At 46.9% G+C, this 18,525-nt stretch overlaps 1 protein-coding gene across 4 annotated transcripts in view; it reads right to left on the bottom strand.

Moving 5' to 3' along the window:
- KIF9 (kinesin family member 9) overlaps positions 1–18,525 on the bottom strand; it is a 42,765-nt gene extending 24,240 nt beyond the window's left edge. For 2 of the 4 annotated variants that reach the window (XM_044921746.1, XM_044921750.1), the window contains exons 1-9: positions 18,433–18,525; positions 16,837–17,002; positions 14,770–14,876; positions 12,528–12,752; positions 6,375–6,458; positions 6,172–6,264; positions 4,609–4,756; positions 3,472–3,536; positions 1,018–1,095 (exon numbers count right to left, since the gene is read on the bottom strand). In XM_044921746.1, the coding sequence (XP_044777681.1) occupies positions 1,018–1,095; positions 3,472–3,536; positions 4,609–4,756; positions 6,172–6,264; positions 6,375–6,458; positions 12,528–12,752; positions 14,770–14,876; positions 16,837–17,002; positions 18,433–18,525 (1,059 nt within the window). The remainder of the gene's footprint in view (positions 1–1,017; positions 1,096–3,471; positions 3,537–4,608; positions 4,757–6,171; positions 6,265–6,374; positions 6,459–12,527; positions 12,753–14,769; positions 14,877–16,836; positions 17,003–18,432) is intronic. The other 2 variants (XM_044921752.1, XM_044921754.1) reach the window with 1 other exon arrangement.

Here is an 18,525-nt window from a genome sequence, read left to right as displayed (position 1 = left end):
CAGGTGGCCGCACCAGCACAGCCCGATGTGGGGGCCACAGCTCTTGACTGCTATGCCAATGGTTCTCAAGTGTGGCCCCAGAACAGCAGTGGGGGACTTACTAGAAATGTGAATCCTTAAGCCTCACCCCTCCACCAATGGAATCAGAACTCCGAGAATGGGTCCAGTGAGCTGCTATTCCAGAAGCCCGCCTGCGCGTGTTTGAGAGCCCACGGCTCTAAGCCACTCCCCTGCTCAGCCTCCAAGCCACGGGTTAGCTCCACAGAGCCACAGGGACCGTTATTTTCCGTCAGGATTTAGAATCTGGAAGGTTTAATTAACTGCTTTGTCATGAGCTTAGGGCATGCATATGCTCCGGTCTCCGGTAACCATGATTCTACAAGCATCCCAAAGGAAAGCCAAATTATTGGTAAATGAGTTTTGATTTTGCTAGATGTTGCCAAAATGCTCTCCAAAGCAGCTATATGGATGACACTGGCCAGAAACAGACACGCGCTCCTGTCTCTGCACATCCTCACCGTCATTCTCCATGATCGGAACAATTCTAGTTTTGGCTAGTGTGAGGGTGAAATTCCACTAAGCTTCCAACCTGCATTTCCCTGGTTAATGGTGATGCTGAGCATGCCTTCTGGTTGGTCAGCTGTGCTTGCTTAGAGGGATCATACAGGCTGGGGGGAAAGAGGTTTTGTAGTGACATAACCAGATGAGTCTAAGAGTTGGTCCACACTTATTTAACTCTGAAACAGTTAGCTCAAAGGAAGCCCCGGGTAGTCAGAGGCCCTGAAGCCTCACATATGAACTGGGTGGTAACCTGACCCTTTCACCTGTGTGCTGCCCCCTAGGGTGTCTCCAGTGACTCTGAAGACTCTGGCCTGTCCCAGCGTGTAAAAGGACTGACCCAAGATTGCATGGGTATCTTTAGTTGAGGCAGGAAGGGAAGTCAGGCTTGTGTGATCCAGGCGGCACACCCACACACCTTCTCCACAGTGACACACCTGCCCACAAGCCCCTTAGTACCTCAGCATCATACTTTTCGTTGATGGCAGGCTCTGTGGTGACCAGCTTCATCCTGCTGGCAAACCGCAGGGAAGAAAGCTGAAAAACAGATCAGACAGCCCTCTATGTCTCTGGCCAATTGCTTGTGAGTGGAGATATTTGCAAAGCAGGTCAAAGGAGTCCACCAGGAAAGATGAATCTCTGCACATAGACATATTCCAAAGTGAAGTATGGGGTCTCCTTCTTGGGGGTTCCACCCGAGTCCCTCCGCAGGGGCAGCCAGGCAGGGGTAATTATGGCTGGAGGCCATGAGGCAGCCACATAAGCAGGCCCTTGAGAAACCGCTCCGACGCCGTGCCCCACTGCACTGCTATTGCGTGCGAGGTGGAGGGCTGCTCCCTGGCAGGGGGGAACAGCCAGTGATAGCACAAGGCGGGCCCTGAGATCCCAACCTCACACCATGCCGGCTGACTCAGGGCCCCGAAACAGAGAGGCTTGGGCTGGGGGGGTAGTGGTTACCCAGGAGTGACCCAGAAGAAGGCCTGAAAGGGCTCTTCCTTCAAGCAGGCTGGTCTAGTGGTTAAGAACTCTGCCGCTGACCAACCGCGCAACCTCAGACAGGTTGTGGAACTTCTCTATAAAGTTGGAGCCTGGAAGGCTTAGTGAAGAGGTATGTAACGTGTTCTCTACAGAACTGGCCCACAGCGACCTCAGGAGGAGGCCCCTGTCACCGCAGCTGGAGCGGCCTTTGTGTGGGCCGGAATCAGGCTCTCCTGCTCCGAGCACAGCAGCAAGTTCGGCCAGGACTCCCTCGCTGCATCTACTCCCACACATATCACAAGCAGTGTCACTGAATAAAGCAACATGATCCTTGACAGGAACTGTGTGAAAGTTTTAAAGCATTTGAAAAAGAGAATCATTAGCTTCCACATCCCAACAGGCCTTTGTCCCAAACCCTTGAGGCCCCTCCAACAGCAGCTCTGGGCTCTGCGGGCGCCGCCCTGGGTCACAAAGCTCTGGGGATGGCAGGTACCAGGAGAGCTGCTTCCTGCGCAGTGACCATCTCAGGGGTGGGGATAAGGAGAGAGAGGGGCCTTCCGCTGTCCTGGAGGGCACTTCTCAACAAGGCAGTCAGGAGGCCCGATTTTCATATGGTTCCTCTCGGCGTTCACCTGTGCTTTGTCATGCTTTGAGACTGGGAGGATCCTGAAGCCTTCCTCTGGGGATGCTGCCTGCACGTCAGCAGGAGCTCCCTCCCAGCCTCCCGAGTCCCAGGGCACCCTCTCTGGACGCGCAGGGCTGGTTCCTAATGCAAGAAACTGGGAGGCCCTGCAGTGTGCCTAGAAAGGACCTGTTTCGCCTAAGTGGACTCTCCAGATGACTGAAGCCTGCCCTAAACACCCACACTTGACAAAACAAAATGCCTATGGAGAGCTTTCCAAATCTGCCTTATTTATGGTGAGTGGCCTTTCAGAGGAAGAAGGGAGCCCCCGCCAGGGGGCCCAGCTGCGTGAGCTCACCTACGTCACCGCCTCAGCCATTAGGGCCCATATGACTGCTTCTGATTCTCATAAGCTTGTCCCCTCCCAGGTCACCTGGGCCCTGCAGGCTGGTTAATCTCCCTGCGTCACAACTCTGGCCACAGCCCTCCCCTACTCAAACCCCATGACATCCCAGCAACCGGTGGAACAGCCATGGCGTCAGCCTGGCCACCTGCACCCACGAGGCTGCTACTGTTTGTTCTCGCCCTCCCCTTCCCAGGCCCCCCCCCCTGCAGTGGCCAGATGTTCCTCGCAAGGCCCACACCTTCCGGCCCACAGTCCCCTCTGCCAGGAGCATCTCTGCTTTCTGTACCACCCATCCTTTAACCCCAGCCGGCTCGGTGCCCACCCTCCTCACCGCAGTTTGAGGAAAAGTCCCGCTTCCCCTGACGGGCTCCTTCATCTGGGCCTCTCACGTTCCTGAGGGCCATGGCAAGGAACTCTGAGGCCTCGGGCCACAGATAACTCACCTCTACCAAGCTGCTCTTCCCAGTACCCCCCACCACCCTGCACACAGCACATGCTTGTCACGTGTCAGCTCACACAGGCCTTATAACCACATGGTGCTTCTAAGATTTTCAAGTGTGTAATTACGAAGAACAAGAAATCCACTGTCCTAGATCCCAATTCACAGGAGCAGCACCCCAGGCAGCATGGTCCTTGCCCCCTGCGAAACTCTCACACAGTCCCCCATACTGCGCCTGTTTCTTGCCTTGTCTCCTCCTCAACACAGCCTCTGCCCCTTGGTACTTGGTATGTGGATCCTGCCTGGGCCTCCCGCAGCAATTTTGGCTGATTCATCCCCTGCATCCCTTCCCTCTTGACAATGTCTATGGCTAAGTATGCCAGCTTAGCCAGCCCAGAGCCACCCTTACCCAGCCCTGGAACCCGTGAGAAGGATTCCAACTAGGCCACATGGGCTGTCTTTACGTACCGTCTCTTCCAACTGGGCAGCTTCTCCATAGATGTTCGTCAAGAGGACCATATTACAATTTCCCCCTGCAGAAAGCAGGACACAGAAGAGCCACGAACCATGTGGGTTTTCTGCCAAGAGAGTCCTTTAAGGCTGGTGGGCGTCTGTTTTGGATTGAGTGTTTGTGTCCTGTCAAACTCCTATGTTGAAGTCCTATCCCCCAATGTGATCCCACCTGGAGAGGGGGTTTGTGGGAGGTAATCAGGTTTAGATGAGGTGCTGAGGGCGGAGCCCCCATAATGGGATTAGTGCCCCTATAAGAGAGAGAGACCAGAACTCTGTCTCCCTTTCTGGTCCCTCTCTCGTTTCTTTCTTTCTCTTGACCATGTGAAGGCGGCAAGAAAGCAGGCGTCTACAAGCCAGAAAGAGAGTCCTCACCAGAAACCATCCATGCTGAACCTTGATCTGGGACTTGCAGCCTCCAGAGCTGTAAAAGATAAATGTCTGTTGTGTAAGCCCCCCAGGTCTGTGGTGTTTTGTTATGGCCACCCGAGCTGACACAGGCAGGGTTACAAGGGACACATCCAAGCATGTACGAGGCTAGAAGAGGGAAGGGAAGGGGAGAGGCCACTGGATGTACCTAAAAGGGGGGGGGGGAACAGCAGAGGAGAGATGGCAATGGGGCAGGGAGGGGCAGGGCAGAGGGCTGTGGGCCAGGGCTTTGCTGCCGGCGGCACTCCATGAACAATAAGACACCCGTGACTGTGCCATCAGGCCCAACACGAAAGCCTGGAGACACAAGGATGAAAAGACAGAGGCCCTAGGCCTCTGTCAGGGAGACTGTAGGGGAAGAGAAGGCTGCATGCGAGAGGCTCACCACCCGGTCTTGAAGGCCATGGAAGGATTCTGCCAGGTTTAGGGAGGGGAAAGGAGAAGGTATTCCCAACAGAGGCAAAAGCTCCAGCCAAGGTTCTGAGGGAACAGCACTGCACGCCGTGGGTGACAAAAGAGGGTACCACGCATGCTGTTGTCTGTGTCTGGGGTCACCGAGAAAAGGCTACAGGGAAGTGCAGGCCAGCGGAAGGGAGCAAGTCCATGATCACCAGCAGCAGGTAGGCCAGGCCTGTCCCTCCTCCCCGATACCAACCGCACACACACCTAACGAGTCCTTCAGGGCGTGGGTGAGCTTGCATTGCCGGAAGGGGATGTGGTCCCGCTTCTGGTCCCCGAGGGCAATGATGGCCTGCTCCAGGAATGATAGCGACTTGTTGATGTAGGTGGCTTCCTTCAGCACGCGGCCCTCCGACTACAAAGCAAAGGTCAGGTCCACTTCACACCAAATAGGGAGGCTGCCCCATGGAGAACGCTGCGGGTGGGTGGCCAGACCAGAGCCTCCTTCCCTGAGCCAGCTCTCCTCTTAATGTCCTGGGATTGTATCCCATCTCGGGCTAATACTAACATTCCCAGGAATGCTCATGCAAACATTCATGGCAGCGTTCACGTGAATATGAATACTTACATGAATATTCATATGAATACTCACTTAAGAGTCACACCAGCATGAATACGCACAGGAATATTTGTGTAGATACTTGAGGAAATCATCCTGAGGCTATCATACACATAAAAACACTTACACAAATGCACATAGGAGGGGCGCCTGGGTGGCTCAGTCAGTTAAGTGTCTGACTCTTGATTTGGGCTCCGGTCATGATCTCAGTGTTGTGGGACTGAGCATGGGGTTGGGCTCTGCTCAGCGTGGAGTCTGCTTGTCCTTCTCCCTCTGCTCCTCCCCTCCCCGCGCACATGCTCTCTCTCTCTCTCTCCTTCTTTCTCTACCTCTAAAATAAATAAAATGTGGGGCGCCTGGGTGGCTCAGTCGGTCAAGCGACTGCCTTCGGCTCAGGTCATGATCCTGGAGTCCCGGGATCGAGCCCCGCATCGGGCTCCCTGCTCGGCGGGGAGTCTGCTTCTCCCTCTGACCCTCCTCCCTCTCATGCTCTCTGTCTCTCATTGTCTCTCTCGCAAATAAATAAAATATTAAAAAAAAAAAAAATTAAAAAAAAAATAATAAAATAAAATCTTTTAAAAAAATGCACATAGAAATGCTCACTGCATACTCCTGTGAATACTTATGCTACTCTTCACATTCATATGAATATCGGAGATGAAAGACTCATGTGAACACTCACCTTCATACACAGAAATGCTAACACTAGCATAGAGCATTTACTGAGCACTTACTGAGGGCCGGACACCTTGCTAAGAATTTAGGGGCCATGATCTCATTCAACGTTTACAAAAATCCCATTAGGTGGGAACCGCAACTATGTTGCTGCTGATGTGTAATTCTGTCCCCCAGCAACACAGGGTCAAGCCCACGTGCTCTAGTGTGCCTAGCTGAGAACTGGGCTCACAAATGCCCCCTGAGGGGGGCGCCTGGGTGGCTCAGTCGGTTAAGCGTCTGCCTTCGGCTCAGGTCATGATCCCAGGGTCCTGGGATCGAGTCCCGCATCGGGCTCCCTGCTCTGTGGGGAGCCTGCTTCTCCCTCTCCTCCCCACTTGTGCTCTCTATCTCACTATCTCTGTCTCTCTCAAAAAAAAAAAAAAAAAAAATTTAAAAAAAACAAATGCCCCCTGAGGGACAGCCCATGTGCACAGCCGCTCTGCCGGAAACAGGGTTGTGGTTTGTTGGGAAGGAACCTCCCGCTACCCACTTACCCCAGACTTCCCCAGCCTTTCTGAGCCCGCTAGATCCACCAAGTTAATTTTGGAAGTGATGTACTTTTCGTCTGATAAAGTCCGTGAATGGGCCTATGAAACATCCAAACAGAGGTGAGACATCACAGGAAGAAGCTTCTGACAGAGCCGGCCCCGTGAGACTCGGCCGCCCCTCCTGGGCTATTCAAGGAGCTCGCACTCACCTCCACGTAGATGGTGAAAATGCAGTGTGACCGGGATGAGTTTTTGTTCATTGTGTGGGAGGCGATAATCCTGTTGGTCTCTCCCTAACGAGGAGGGGGAACATAGACAACATTTTGAAAAATTAAAATAATAAGGCATTCAGGTCATTTTTCAACTATACCAACAGCACAAGTGACTTCATGTTACCTGCCATCAGACCTTCCAGAGAAATCTCATTTATAAACTAGGAGAATGGGAGACCAATTGGGAGTCCAGACCTAGACCTTCACCCTTTGCTAGGGATGTGTCAATCTGTAGAGCTTTCTGAAAGGCAAAGTAGTAATAAGAATTAAGAGTCTTAGAGGGCACCTGGTTGGCTCAGTTGGTTAAGCGTCTGCCTTTGGCTCGGGTCATGATCCCAGGGCCCACATTGGGCTCCCTGCTCAGCAGGGAGTCTGCTTCTGCTTCTCCCTCTCCCTCTGTCCCTCCCCACTGCTCATGCGCTCTCTCTCGCTCTCTCCAATAAATAAAATCTTTTAAAAAAAGAATTAGAGTCTTAGAAATGTTCATGAATACTGACTCACAATCAATGTACGTATTCAGTGATTAGGGAATGGTCTGTCTGTATAATGGAATGTCATCCAGCCAGAAAAATGTTGACAAGTATTTTTTAATCATAGAGAAACGCAGAATACAAAATCATAGCAAACTAACTCCGATGGCACATTAAAAGGATCATATACCAGGACGATGTAGGACTAACCCCTGGGATGCAAAGATGGTTCACCACATGCAAATCCATCAGTGTGGTGCACCACATTAACCGAATGCAGGGTAAATCATATGACGGGACAATCTAAGGAATGCAAAAGAAACGCATACAAGAAAGAATACACAGTTGCTTCCAATAAGATACTCAGAATGGTCACTTCTAGGCTGGGGTTTAGAGATCATTTCTTTATTTTATTTTTTTCATTTTTAAAAAAGATTTTATTTTTAAGTAATCTTCTCACTCAACATGGGGCTTGATCTCACAACCCCAAGATCAAGAGCTGCATGCTCCACCAACTGAGCCTACCAGGTGCCCGTTTGTTCTTTTTCTATAGGTTTGCGTTTTCATATTTTTACAGTGAACATGTTATTACTTTTTTTTAAAGATTTTATTTATTTATTTGAGAGAGAGAGAGAGAGAGCGCATGTGCGCACATGCACATAGAGGTTGGGGGGGTAGTGCAGAGGGAGAGGGAGAAACAGACTCCCCACTGAGCAGGAAGCCCGACGTGGGACTCGATCCCAAGACCCTGGGATTATGACCTGAGCTGAAGGCAGACACTTAACCAACTGAGCCACCCAGGCGCCCTAGTGAACGTGTTATTACTTTTAAAAATTATGAAAAATGAATTAATTTGTATTTTTAAAGGGACAGCAAGCCCTTGCTTCTAATTCACAAGATTGGGCCCAATGACCAGAATACACTTAAAGATGTGGTGGAAATGGCTGTTCTTAGGAGAAAAAGGTCCTTGTGGGAGGGACTCCATAGTACCCTTAAAGGCCCCAGAGAAATGCTCTGAACAAGTCCCAAAGCAGTGATGACAGGGGAGAGGAAGGGAAGCCCTGAGCTGTGGAGCAGACCTGGCTGACCCCCTGGCTGACGCCCGTGGCCACATCTCCACAGCTTCTCACTGTCGCCTGTCCTACAAATTCAGTGACATTCACCAAGAGCGTAAGGGGTCACGTCACCTTCATCCTTCAGTCCCCTCTTTGTGAAGTGCCCTCTGCCCTTGTCTTTCTGGCTTCCACTAGGCAATCTCTGATGGCCTGAGAAGTGCACTTCCCTCCTGAAGAGTCCTTTGCTAACTGCTCCCGAGCCTTCCTTACGCGGCATGGAAGTCTAGGAAACTCCACCCGACCTTCCCTCCCTTCACCTGAGGTAGGACTTGCACCTTCCCTCCCTTCACCTGAGGTAGGACTTGCATCGTGACCTGACAGCTGTCCAGCCTTACCCAGCTCCCTTCCTGCTTCCTTGACACGGGAACTTCCTCTCATAAAACCTTTGCACATTTAATCCCATCTTGGCATCTGCTTCTCAGAGAGCCCAGACTAACATACTTTGAAAAGACTGTTGAATAGACTGACAGTTGACTTCTCACTAACGATGGAAACCATAACTTTGCAATGATGTCTTTAGTATGGTAGAAGTGAAAAAAATGCCAAAATAGAATTTTAGACCCAGCAAAAATATCTTTCGAGATTGAGGATAAATAAGGACATTTCAAAAAACAAGAAACTCTTTGTCACCAGCATGCTCACTATAAAGGATGTATAATAGAAAGAAGGAAAACATTCTCCAGGGGAAGGTTATGGAGAAAAGAAAGGAAAAGCAACGGAAGTGGTAAATACGAGGGTAAATGTAAAAGAATGCAGACTATATAAAACATTAATAATGATGCCCCTGCAGAGTCAAAAAACAAAAACGTAAAAGACAAGGCAACGATCCTAAGGTTCTTACAGAATCCAGGAGGAGGGAGAGGTTTTTATGAACTTTAGATTTTGAAAGGTTTGATTTTAAAAATAATTATAACACGATTAAAATGGTAATGTTATAGTAAAACATAACATTATGATAAAATGACATTTTATTTTGATCCACAGGAAGTTTCAAAGAAATGTACAGGCAAGTCCTCTGTACCCCTCACTCAGCCTCTCCCTGTGATAATAGCTTGCAAAACTATAGCACAGTATCAAAGCCAAGAAGCTGACACTGGTATAATCCACAGACCTTATTCAGATTTTACTAGGTAGATATGCTCATTTGGGTGTGTATGTATGTGTATTAACTAAATGTGCAAGTTGTTATTTCTAGGATAAACTGAGAGAGTGAGAGAATATAAATATGAATGAACATATAACCTCTAAATTAGTAAAGGGGGCAACAGGACAATAAAAAATTAAATATTCAATTAAAAAGAGGGCAGGGGTGCCTGGGTGGCTCAGTCGGTTAGGCATCTGGTCATGATCCCGGGGTCCTGGGATCGAGCCCCACGTGGGGCTCCCTGCTCAGCAGGGAGTCTGCTTCTCCCTCTCCTTCTGCCCCTTCCCCTCCGCTCGTGCTCGCTCTCTCTCTCTCTGTCTCAAATAAATAAAATCTTTAAATAAATAAAAGAGGGCAAAACAGGTAAGAAAAATAAATGTAGAACAAATGGAACAAAGAGAAAACACACAGTAACATGACAGATGTAAACCAGCTATATGCGTAATTTACATTAAGTGCAAGTGGAATGAAATGCTTCAGTTAAAAGACAAAGACTGTCACACCACCAAGACTGAGTTATGATGAAATAGAAAATATGAATAGACCGATTACTATTAGGGAGATTGATTCAGTAATCAAAAACCTCCCAACAAATAAAAGTCCAGGATCAGATGACTTCACTGGTGAATTCTACCCCTGGATTTTTTTTGTTTTTAAGATTTTATTTATTTGGGGTGCCTGGGTGGCTCTCTGGCAAATAAACAAATACAATCTTTAAAAAAAAAGATTTTATTTATTTGAGAGAGAGAGAGTAAAGAAAGAAAGAGAGTGCACAAGTGTGGGGGAGGAGCAGAGGAAGAGGGAGAAGCAGACTCCCCACTGAGCAGGGAGCCCCATGCGGGGCTCAATCCCAGGACCCTGGGATCATGACCTGAGCCGAAGGCAGACGCTTAGCCAACTGAGTCACCCAGATGCCCCTCTACCCCTGGATATTTTTAAAAGAAAATCCTTTTATATGCTCTTTTTTTTTTCCTTTTATATGCTCTTTACAAGAAAAGCCAAAACAAAAAATTCACACACAATTCAATTAACCTAAAATCAGGAATTTTTGTTCATTAAATAACACATAAAGAGAGAGAGAAAGAAAAAAAGAAGCCACAGGAAATATAAGATATTTGCAATATGTATAATGGAAAAAGAATTAGTTTTCCAGTATATAAAGAATTCATGCAGATAAGTAAGAGAAAGAAAAAAGGACATCTGTAAAAACAAACAAACAAAAAACAAAAAACCAAAAGACAGGAAAAGGGAAATCCACATGGTCAATAAACACATGAAAAGGTCCTTAATTTCATTAGTAATGAAAGATAAAAAGAGAAGACCACAGTGGGAAACACCACACACCAGCAAAATTTTAAGGTCAGAATACTCAGGATTCTGATAACCTGCTGTGGAAGTGTACCATTAGGGAAAAGAGTTGGCATTGCCTAAGAAAACTTAAGACACACATACTCAATGACCCATATTTGCAGCCCTAGAAAAATTCATGCTACGTGCACTAACAGATATACAAGAATGCTCCCAGTGGCATTGTCTGAAATATCCCCCGAATTAAGAAAACCCGAATGTCCATTAGTAGAAGAGTGGATAACTAACTTGTAGTATATTCACCCAATGTAATACAATGATGATGACAATGAAAAATATACAGCAAGAACGCAGATGCACTTCACATAAAAAGTAGATAAAAGGGAAAAGTAATCAGACAGAATTCATCCTGCATGATTCCTTTCATATAAAAATTTCAAAAAAATTAAACTACGCTCGCTGTTGGAGGAAACATGGGTGGTAATGCTACAAAGAAGACCGACGAAATGATCACAGGTCAGGAGAGTGGTTATTACTAAGGGTATGAATAAATACTTATTCATGATTAAAAAAACTCTTCCCAAACTTGGACCTTCTTTAACCTGAAGCCACCAAAAACCTCCAGCAAACATCATTAGTCACGGTGAAATGTTAGGAGCAACAAGAAGACAAGAATGCCCTACAGCTGCCTCCAGGGACGCTCTCTTCCCTGTAGATGCAAGGGCTCCAGGTGTAAAGCACCCCTGAGGACACCTAGGTGACTTAAAAAAAAAAAAGTTTTATTGACATAATTTAAATAGCATAAAATTCTCTGTTTTAAGCATACGATTCAGTGATTGTTTTTTAGCAAATTTACAGGGTTGTGCAACCATCACCACAATCCTGTTTTAGAAATGTTGTGTAACTCCAAAAAGTTCCCTGGGCCCATCTGCAACCATTTCCCACTCTTTCCTCTGGGCAACCGATAATCTGCTTTCTATCTCTAAAGATGGTGTCTACTGGGACATTTCAAATGAGTGGAATCATACAGTATGGATCTTTTGTGTTTCTTTTACTGAGCATTTTTTTGAGACTTGTCCATCTTGTAGCATATATCAGTAGTCCTTTTCTTTTTATTGCTGAATAGTTCTCCAACATATGGATGTACATTTTGTTGATCCATTCACCAGGTGATGGATATTCTGGTTATTTCCAGTCTTTGGCTATTACGAATAATGCTGCTATAACATTTGCCTACAAGTCTTTGTGTGAATACATGCTTTCATTTCTCTTGGGAAGATACCTAGGAATAGAATTGCTAGATCTTATGATAAAATTAGTGTTTAACTTTTTAGGAAACTGCCAAAATGGCTGCACCATTTTACATTTCAGCAACAACGTTTAAGAGTTCCAACGTAGGGGCACCAGGGTGGCTCATTTGGTTAAGCATCTGCCTTTGGCTCAAGTCATGATCATAGGGTCCTGGGATCGAGCCCCGCATCCAGCTCCCTGCTCAGCGGAGAGCCTGCTTCTCCCTCTCCCTCTGCCCCTCCTCTCCTTCATGCTCGCTATCTCTCAAATAAATAAATAAATAAAATCTTTAAAAAAAAAAAGTTCCAACCTATATGACTTTTAAAAGAATAGCATACGCTGGGGGAATTTACAGATTTGTAAGAGCTCTTATATACTAAGGATGTTAATCCTTATTTTTTTCTATACTACAAATGCCCATGATTTCATGTTCACTGGAAAAAAAAGGACAATTTCAACTATGTTAAGAAAAAATTGCATGGGAAAAAAAGACTGGAAATTAGCCAAAACATACATTATTGTTGCTGTATGTAGGAAACAGACGAGTGAATTCTTTTTTTGTTCCTGTATTTTTTCTTTACTATCTGAACTTGCTAATGAGCATATATAAATATTCATTCTGATTATCAAAGTAAGTAAAAAAACTAAGGAGGGAGGGAGGAAAAGAAAAAAGGGAAGAAAGGAAGGGAAGGAAGGAAGGAGGGAGGGAGGGTAGAAGGAGAGAAGGAAGGAAGGAAAGGTCCCTTAGGCTTGGTCATCTCACCTCAAAAAGGAGGCTGAAGGCATCCTCCTCCTGACCTGTAAGGTGGACTGACAAGCCCTTAACGAAGACCCCTTGAGGGTTTTCCACAATGGTCAATGGTGTGACTGATGGTCCGACATAGGGCAGAGTGGACAGGAGATCAAAGAGACTCTCGTTGTAGATTTCCAGGTAGGAAACACGCACAGTGATGGCATGTGTGGGGCGTTCTTCGATCATCCTAAAAACCTAGATGAGGGATTGGACGTAGTCACGAAGAGAAAACTCCAATGACCAGCCAGTGTTAGGAGGGTTCTGACCTCAGCAGGGAATATCAAGAAGTACAATAAAAAAATATTTGTCCTGGGGCGCCTGGGTGGCTCAGATGGTTAAGCGTCTGCCTTCAGCTCAGGCCATGATCCCAGAGTCCTGGGATCAAGCCCCACATCGGGCTCCTGGCTCAGCGGGGAGCCTGCTTCTCCCTCTCCCTCTGCTTCTCCCCCTGCTCATGCTCTCTCCCTCTCTCTCTGTATCTCTGTGTCTCAAATGAATAAACAAAATCTTTAAGAAAAAATATTTGTCCTAAAAGAATTTACAGTCTAGCTGGCATGATGGTCATCATCATCAACAATCACTATTATTAGTCCACTGAGTGATAATTATTATCATGTAGTTTTTTGAGGCCTGACTTAACAGACTGAACAGCCCCATGACATGATGAATGGAAAAGACTCTGGAGTGAAGATCCCTTATTTTATGGGGTCTCACGATATAGATGCCTCTTTCACATCAATTATTTAATTCCATTCTCACAACTCCCCTGTGATTGAAGCAAGGCAGGGGTAATGCCCACCTGTGGAAAGCTCCATGCAATGAAAAGTATTTGTCTATGATCACTCAGTTACAGAGAGAAGCCAAGCCCAAACTCAGCCTTCCCAGCTCCTAATACCCTCCCTGGTACTTATGAGCAGGTGACTTTGGACTGGTCTTTTCCCCTCTCTTGACCTTAACTTTCTTAATTGTCAAATGGGCTGTGGGGATTGGGCTGGATGATCCCTGAGGTCCCCACCCTGCTCTAACAGTCTAGGTGGGTGCTGTCCAACATGGGGGACACTAGCCAAAGTAGGCTGCTGAGCACTTGAAATGTGGCTGACGCAAATATGAGGGGCAGAACTTAAAAAAAATTTTTTAATTGTAATTAATTTGAATTTAAATTTCAAAGCAGTCCTAAGTTCAGTTACTGGTAAACTTTTCAGTATGTTTGGAACAACTTGGGTTTATAAATCTACTTTTTCAACCGTAAATTTTATGAAATCTCAATACAGATCAAGTATTCCTGATGAGTATTTAGTGTCTAAATTTTGAAATGGCCCGTAAGTGTAAAATACACACTGCAAAGACTTGGTGTGAGAAAAATAATGTAGAATATCTCAAGAATTTTCATACTGACTACATGTGGACATTACATTTTGCAAATACTGACATAAAATATATCATTAAAATCAACTTCGCCTGTTTTACTTTTCAACCTGTGGTTACTAGAAAACTCAAAATTGCATGTGTGGCTTCCATTTTATTTCTACTGGGCAGCGCTGGACTCCACTACCTAAGTCGAAGATGCTGAGATCCTGAAGCTTTGACAGTGGGGCGTGAAGGAGATTGCTTCACCAGTTAGAGCATGGGTGGTTTATACACTAGAGGGTCCTCTCCATTCCTTATAGGACAGGGCTATAAAACCTCAAGATGCTTTTGGGGTAAAGCCCTTTACCTCCTACCTCCCAACAGAGGGTCCTCACAGAACTCCGAAGGAAGGCCCCCCTGTCCTATCTTCAGTCAGAGTTCCCAGACCCGCCCAGGGCTGACTCAGTCCTGAACGCTCATGTTGTGCCTGCTTTTTCCCTTTGCTCTTTCTGGGGCTGTGGTGGTGGAAGAAGCCAGAGCAGGCCAGTGAGGAAGCTCTCTGAGAGTCCATATCCCCCTCATTAAAGCAAGGAAGGAACATAATGATTAGGACCTCCAAATCCTCAATTACAGGATCACAGACCAGCACAGCAGCAAGAAGCCAGTTGGCACGTCCTCACAAATGAAACTGGCTCTGCACGGGCTTGGGTCAGACTCTGAAACCCGAACTCCCGGTTTCCTGAGGCCTCTGCACCCCCACCCCCTCAACATATATCCTGTGTCCGGTAGCAGGCCTGGGGTCGGCAGCAGCTGTGGTAAGGGGGGGGTACCCGTGAGACACCCCGCCTGTGGGCCCACTCTCTACCTGCTGTAGGGCACGAGGAAGGATCCCCCGGTGCTTGTAATTCTCAGTTGCCCCTGTCATGGTGTATGTCTTGCCGGCTCCTGTCTGCCCGTAACACATGATGGTACCTGCAAATATTTGGAAACACGTCTTGGTGATGTCCAGGAAAAGAGCTCGGAGGATAGCTCTCTTATCCCCCAGCATGCCTGGTGCCAATCTGGATCCTGGTGTGGAGGTGGCCATCAGGAGCAGCCGTGGACATGAGGAATTCCTGCCACGGGGGGGGGGGGGGAATGGGCGGGCAGGGAAACAGGGACATAAATGGTCTAAACACAGACCTCTGCTCTAAATCTGGCCCATGTAGTGCTCTAGTGATCCCTGTGCCAAGAGAAGATCTCACCCTCGGGCTTCTGAGCAGAGCAGGGAATATCAGGGAACAGAGAAACTGGGAATTTTCCTAGACAGGTGAGGAGGGAGACAGGAACACTGAACTCCAGCCCTTCTTTTTTTAAAGATTTTGTTTTATTTGTCAGAGAGAGAGCAGGAACACAAGCAGGGGGGAGGGGCAGAGGGAGAAGCAGACTCCCTGCTGAGCAAGGAGCCCATCCCAGGACCCTGGGATCATGACCTGAGCTGAAGGCAGATGCTTAACCGAATGAGCCACCCAGGTGCCCCTGAAATGAAAAATTAAGACATTCAGAATCCAGCACCACTGGCTGAACAGTCCTTTAGCAAAGCCATGAACTGCCAGAGTCTCAGGCGTAGGCCTCCCTGGAACTGGCCAGGCAGGAGGCAAGAAGAGCTTTCAAAATCCCCAGGAAGAAATGGGCGTGGAAAGGGCATTTCCTGTTAATGGTGAGAATTCTCTGTAGACTGCAAGTTCCCACAGGATCAAACAGGGCTGCTGGTTGGTCCCATGCCACTTTTAGAAACACCATGACAGGTCCTGATCTGGTCCCACCGCCCTCTCCAGGACGACTTCGTTTGCACCTGTCACGTCTATGAGGTTCACCATCACCACCAGGCTCTTGAGCTCCGGATCCCATCTGCCCTTCCTCCTGGCTGGGCCAGCCTGAGCCATACCCATCCCAAACGCTGCTTCAGGGCAACGCTGGGCCGTGAAAATCAGTGTTTGCCTTCACCACACCAATGCTCTAGTTCCTGGGATTGGTAGGTTTTACACACGGGGCTCTAACTCAGCATGTGAGCCGAGGTCAGAAACAGTATCTACTAACACAAGTGTGCAGGAAGGAGTCACAGCGGCTGGCCCTCAGGGCCCATTTGTGATTCCACAGCACCCAGGGCCCAAGACTCTTAACCTCCCAGGCCTTCTTAGTTCCTCGTCTTCTACCTCTTCAAGGCCACAACCCCTCAGGGTCAATGAGGACCACGCCTATGTATCACAAGCAGGAGACATTACAATGTGTGGGCATCAATACTAAACAGACTTTTAAACAGAAGACCTAAAACTTGCAGACAGGGAACATTCTAGTCACATGGGCGAAGTTTACAAAAACGGTGATAGATTCTTTCTATAGATTTTCAAATCTTCTTAAGATTTTCAAGCAATCTTAGACTGAACTAGTTTGTAAAACTTTCCCAGTAAAGCTGCTTTTAATTTGTTAAGACAATCAAACCCCACTCCATTTTTTCAAGCTCTATGTAAATAACCCTATACTACAATAGGAAGGGTAGAATGATTTTGCTGGTAGAATGAACGGAAGTAGCTCCTAGCAGGTGGCCAAGACAAAAGTATTTGGACTCAGTCAAATTCATAATGACATTATCTTCCAAGCTAGTATCTGAGAGATGTGAAACAGGTTAATAGTTCATCCCCAGGACCTAGAGCCACAGCCATTGAATCTTCCTATGAAGGTAGGATCCGAGAACTTTGGATCAAGTCATGCCCACAATATCACCAAGCAAATAATCGGTTTTCCACCATAAGAATATGGAGATAGACAAATCAGCAAACAGAAGTTTGCAGGAGAGGTTATCTTTTCTTTCATTCACCATAAATTGCAACTCTTCCTCCAGGAAGGGTTCTGTGGGTTCTTATGTAAAACAACTGACAATTAACTAAATTACCATTGTATCCATCGAGGGCTTGAGCAACCACATCCTTTGCAACTGTCTCATAAACTAAGTCCTGGGAGGCATTGTGGAGAACTCCATCCAGCTTGAACGACCAGTCTGTCTGCTTGTTATTGACAACTCCTCTCTGAAGATCTTTTTTTAAGTGAATATCAATGCTCTAGGAAGAGAGAGAGTTAGTGTTTAGGAAACTGGTATGAAAAACTCACTGCTAGCTGAGGCCTGACCTGGAGAAAATAGAGGAAGTGAACTTTAGGAAGAACAGGGACTCCCACCAATGGGCCAATATTCCAATGAATTCTTTGGGATGGGAGAAGGAAGCTCCTGCAGGGAGGCCACACAACCCTTCAGGTGGAAGGATCAGGAGACTGGAGCACTTACTAGTTTCAGGACTTAGCACCCTAGGTTACAGGGTGCTGTTTGTCTTGGTTCCCCCATCTATGATATGGGGTCAAGCACATTTATCATGTTTCTATTAAACAAGCTTTAGACACATTCACTAAGCACAGGAAGGCCTTGGATTAGGCCAGAGAGAGAGAACAGTGGGCTTCGTGACAGAGGCCTGGGCTTGAGCCACATCTCTTACATGCTATGGGCCATTCTGAGTAATGATGAAGAGCCACAGAGAAGGCTCTTCTTGACTTCTCATAGTTCCTCACTGGTATTACAGCAAATCAAGGGTGCCTACCCACTTGTAATCAGCATATTTTTAGATGCACAGATTTCTAAAAAAAAAAAAAGTTAGATTTTTAGATCCCTCCACAGCAAAACACTATGGCAGCAGCTGGGTTAGGAACCCGTTGCATTAGGTCAATGGTAGATTCCAATCTTCATTATGGGGACTTCTGATGTAAAGAGCCTCTTCCTGGAATTTTATCCTGGCTGCCCTGATCCAGGAACCAAGACACAGCCACATGCAGAAGAAGTAAGATCAAGAGAGGCTTGGTGCATTCACACATTAAACGCACTGCGCTTCTATGTTCATTGAAACCATGCCCAGTGTGAGCTTTTTTCTGACTGCCAAGACTTGCAAAGCTTGGGGAGTTTGCTCTTGAATTCTTCCCTTAAAGAACGTCTCAGTGCTGCCCACAGTGGATTCACAGTTGTTTGCTGACTGAAAACACAGGACTCTCTCAACCTGTCCCAAGCCTGTCATGGGCTTCAGAAAGACTGTGGTAAAGGCATGGGGATGGATAAACCTTTTCAGTTCTCTCGATAAGAGTTTTTCCCATTGGTTTGGTAAGTTTAACAGTTATCAACTTAAGACATTCTACCTGGACCCCTGGGGAGATTATGTAACAGATGTGATCACCAGAAAGTTTTATGAGTGTAGACAAACGTCAGCTTTTCTATATCAGATACAAGGATGAAGGTTAAATGTATTAACCAAAAATTAAAAATGGGAGTTTTGAGAGTTTCCTCATCGAAAGCGATTCAGGGGGAGGGGTTTGGACTTGTTGGACTCTGGAGTCCATCTGAACTTTCGTCAATTCTATTTTGGTCCTTAAAGGCTATTTAGAAACAGGGTCACGCTGTAGCGAGTGGGGACAGAGAGGACCGGGCCAGTGAGGGCAAGCACGTTGCACTTACTTTATTGTCATCTCCGTATTTGATCATTTCGTGAGCAAAGTCATCGGTGGGTTTGACACGGACAAATGCATGAACTTTTTTCCTAGTGCCCAT

This window comes from Neomonachus schauinslandi, chromosome 1 (assembly GCF_002201575.2).
Source record: "Neomonachus schauinslandi chromosome 1, ASM220157v2, whole genome shotgun sequence".
Taxonomy (NCBI): Eukaryota; Metazoa; Chordata; class Mammalia; order Carnivora; family Phocidae; genus Neomonachus; species Neomonachus schauinslandi.
The sequence above is the reverse complement of the archived record's forward strand: the minus strand, read 5'-3'. Positions and strand labels throughout refer to the sequence as shown.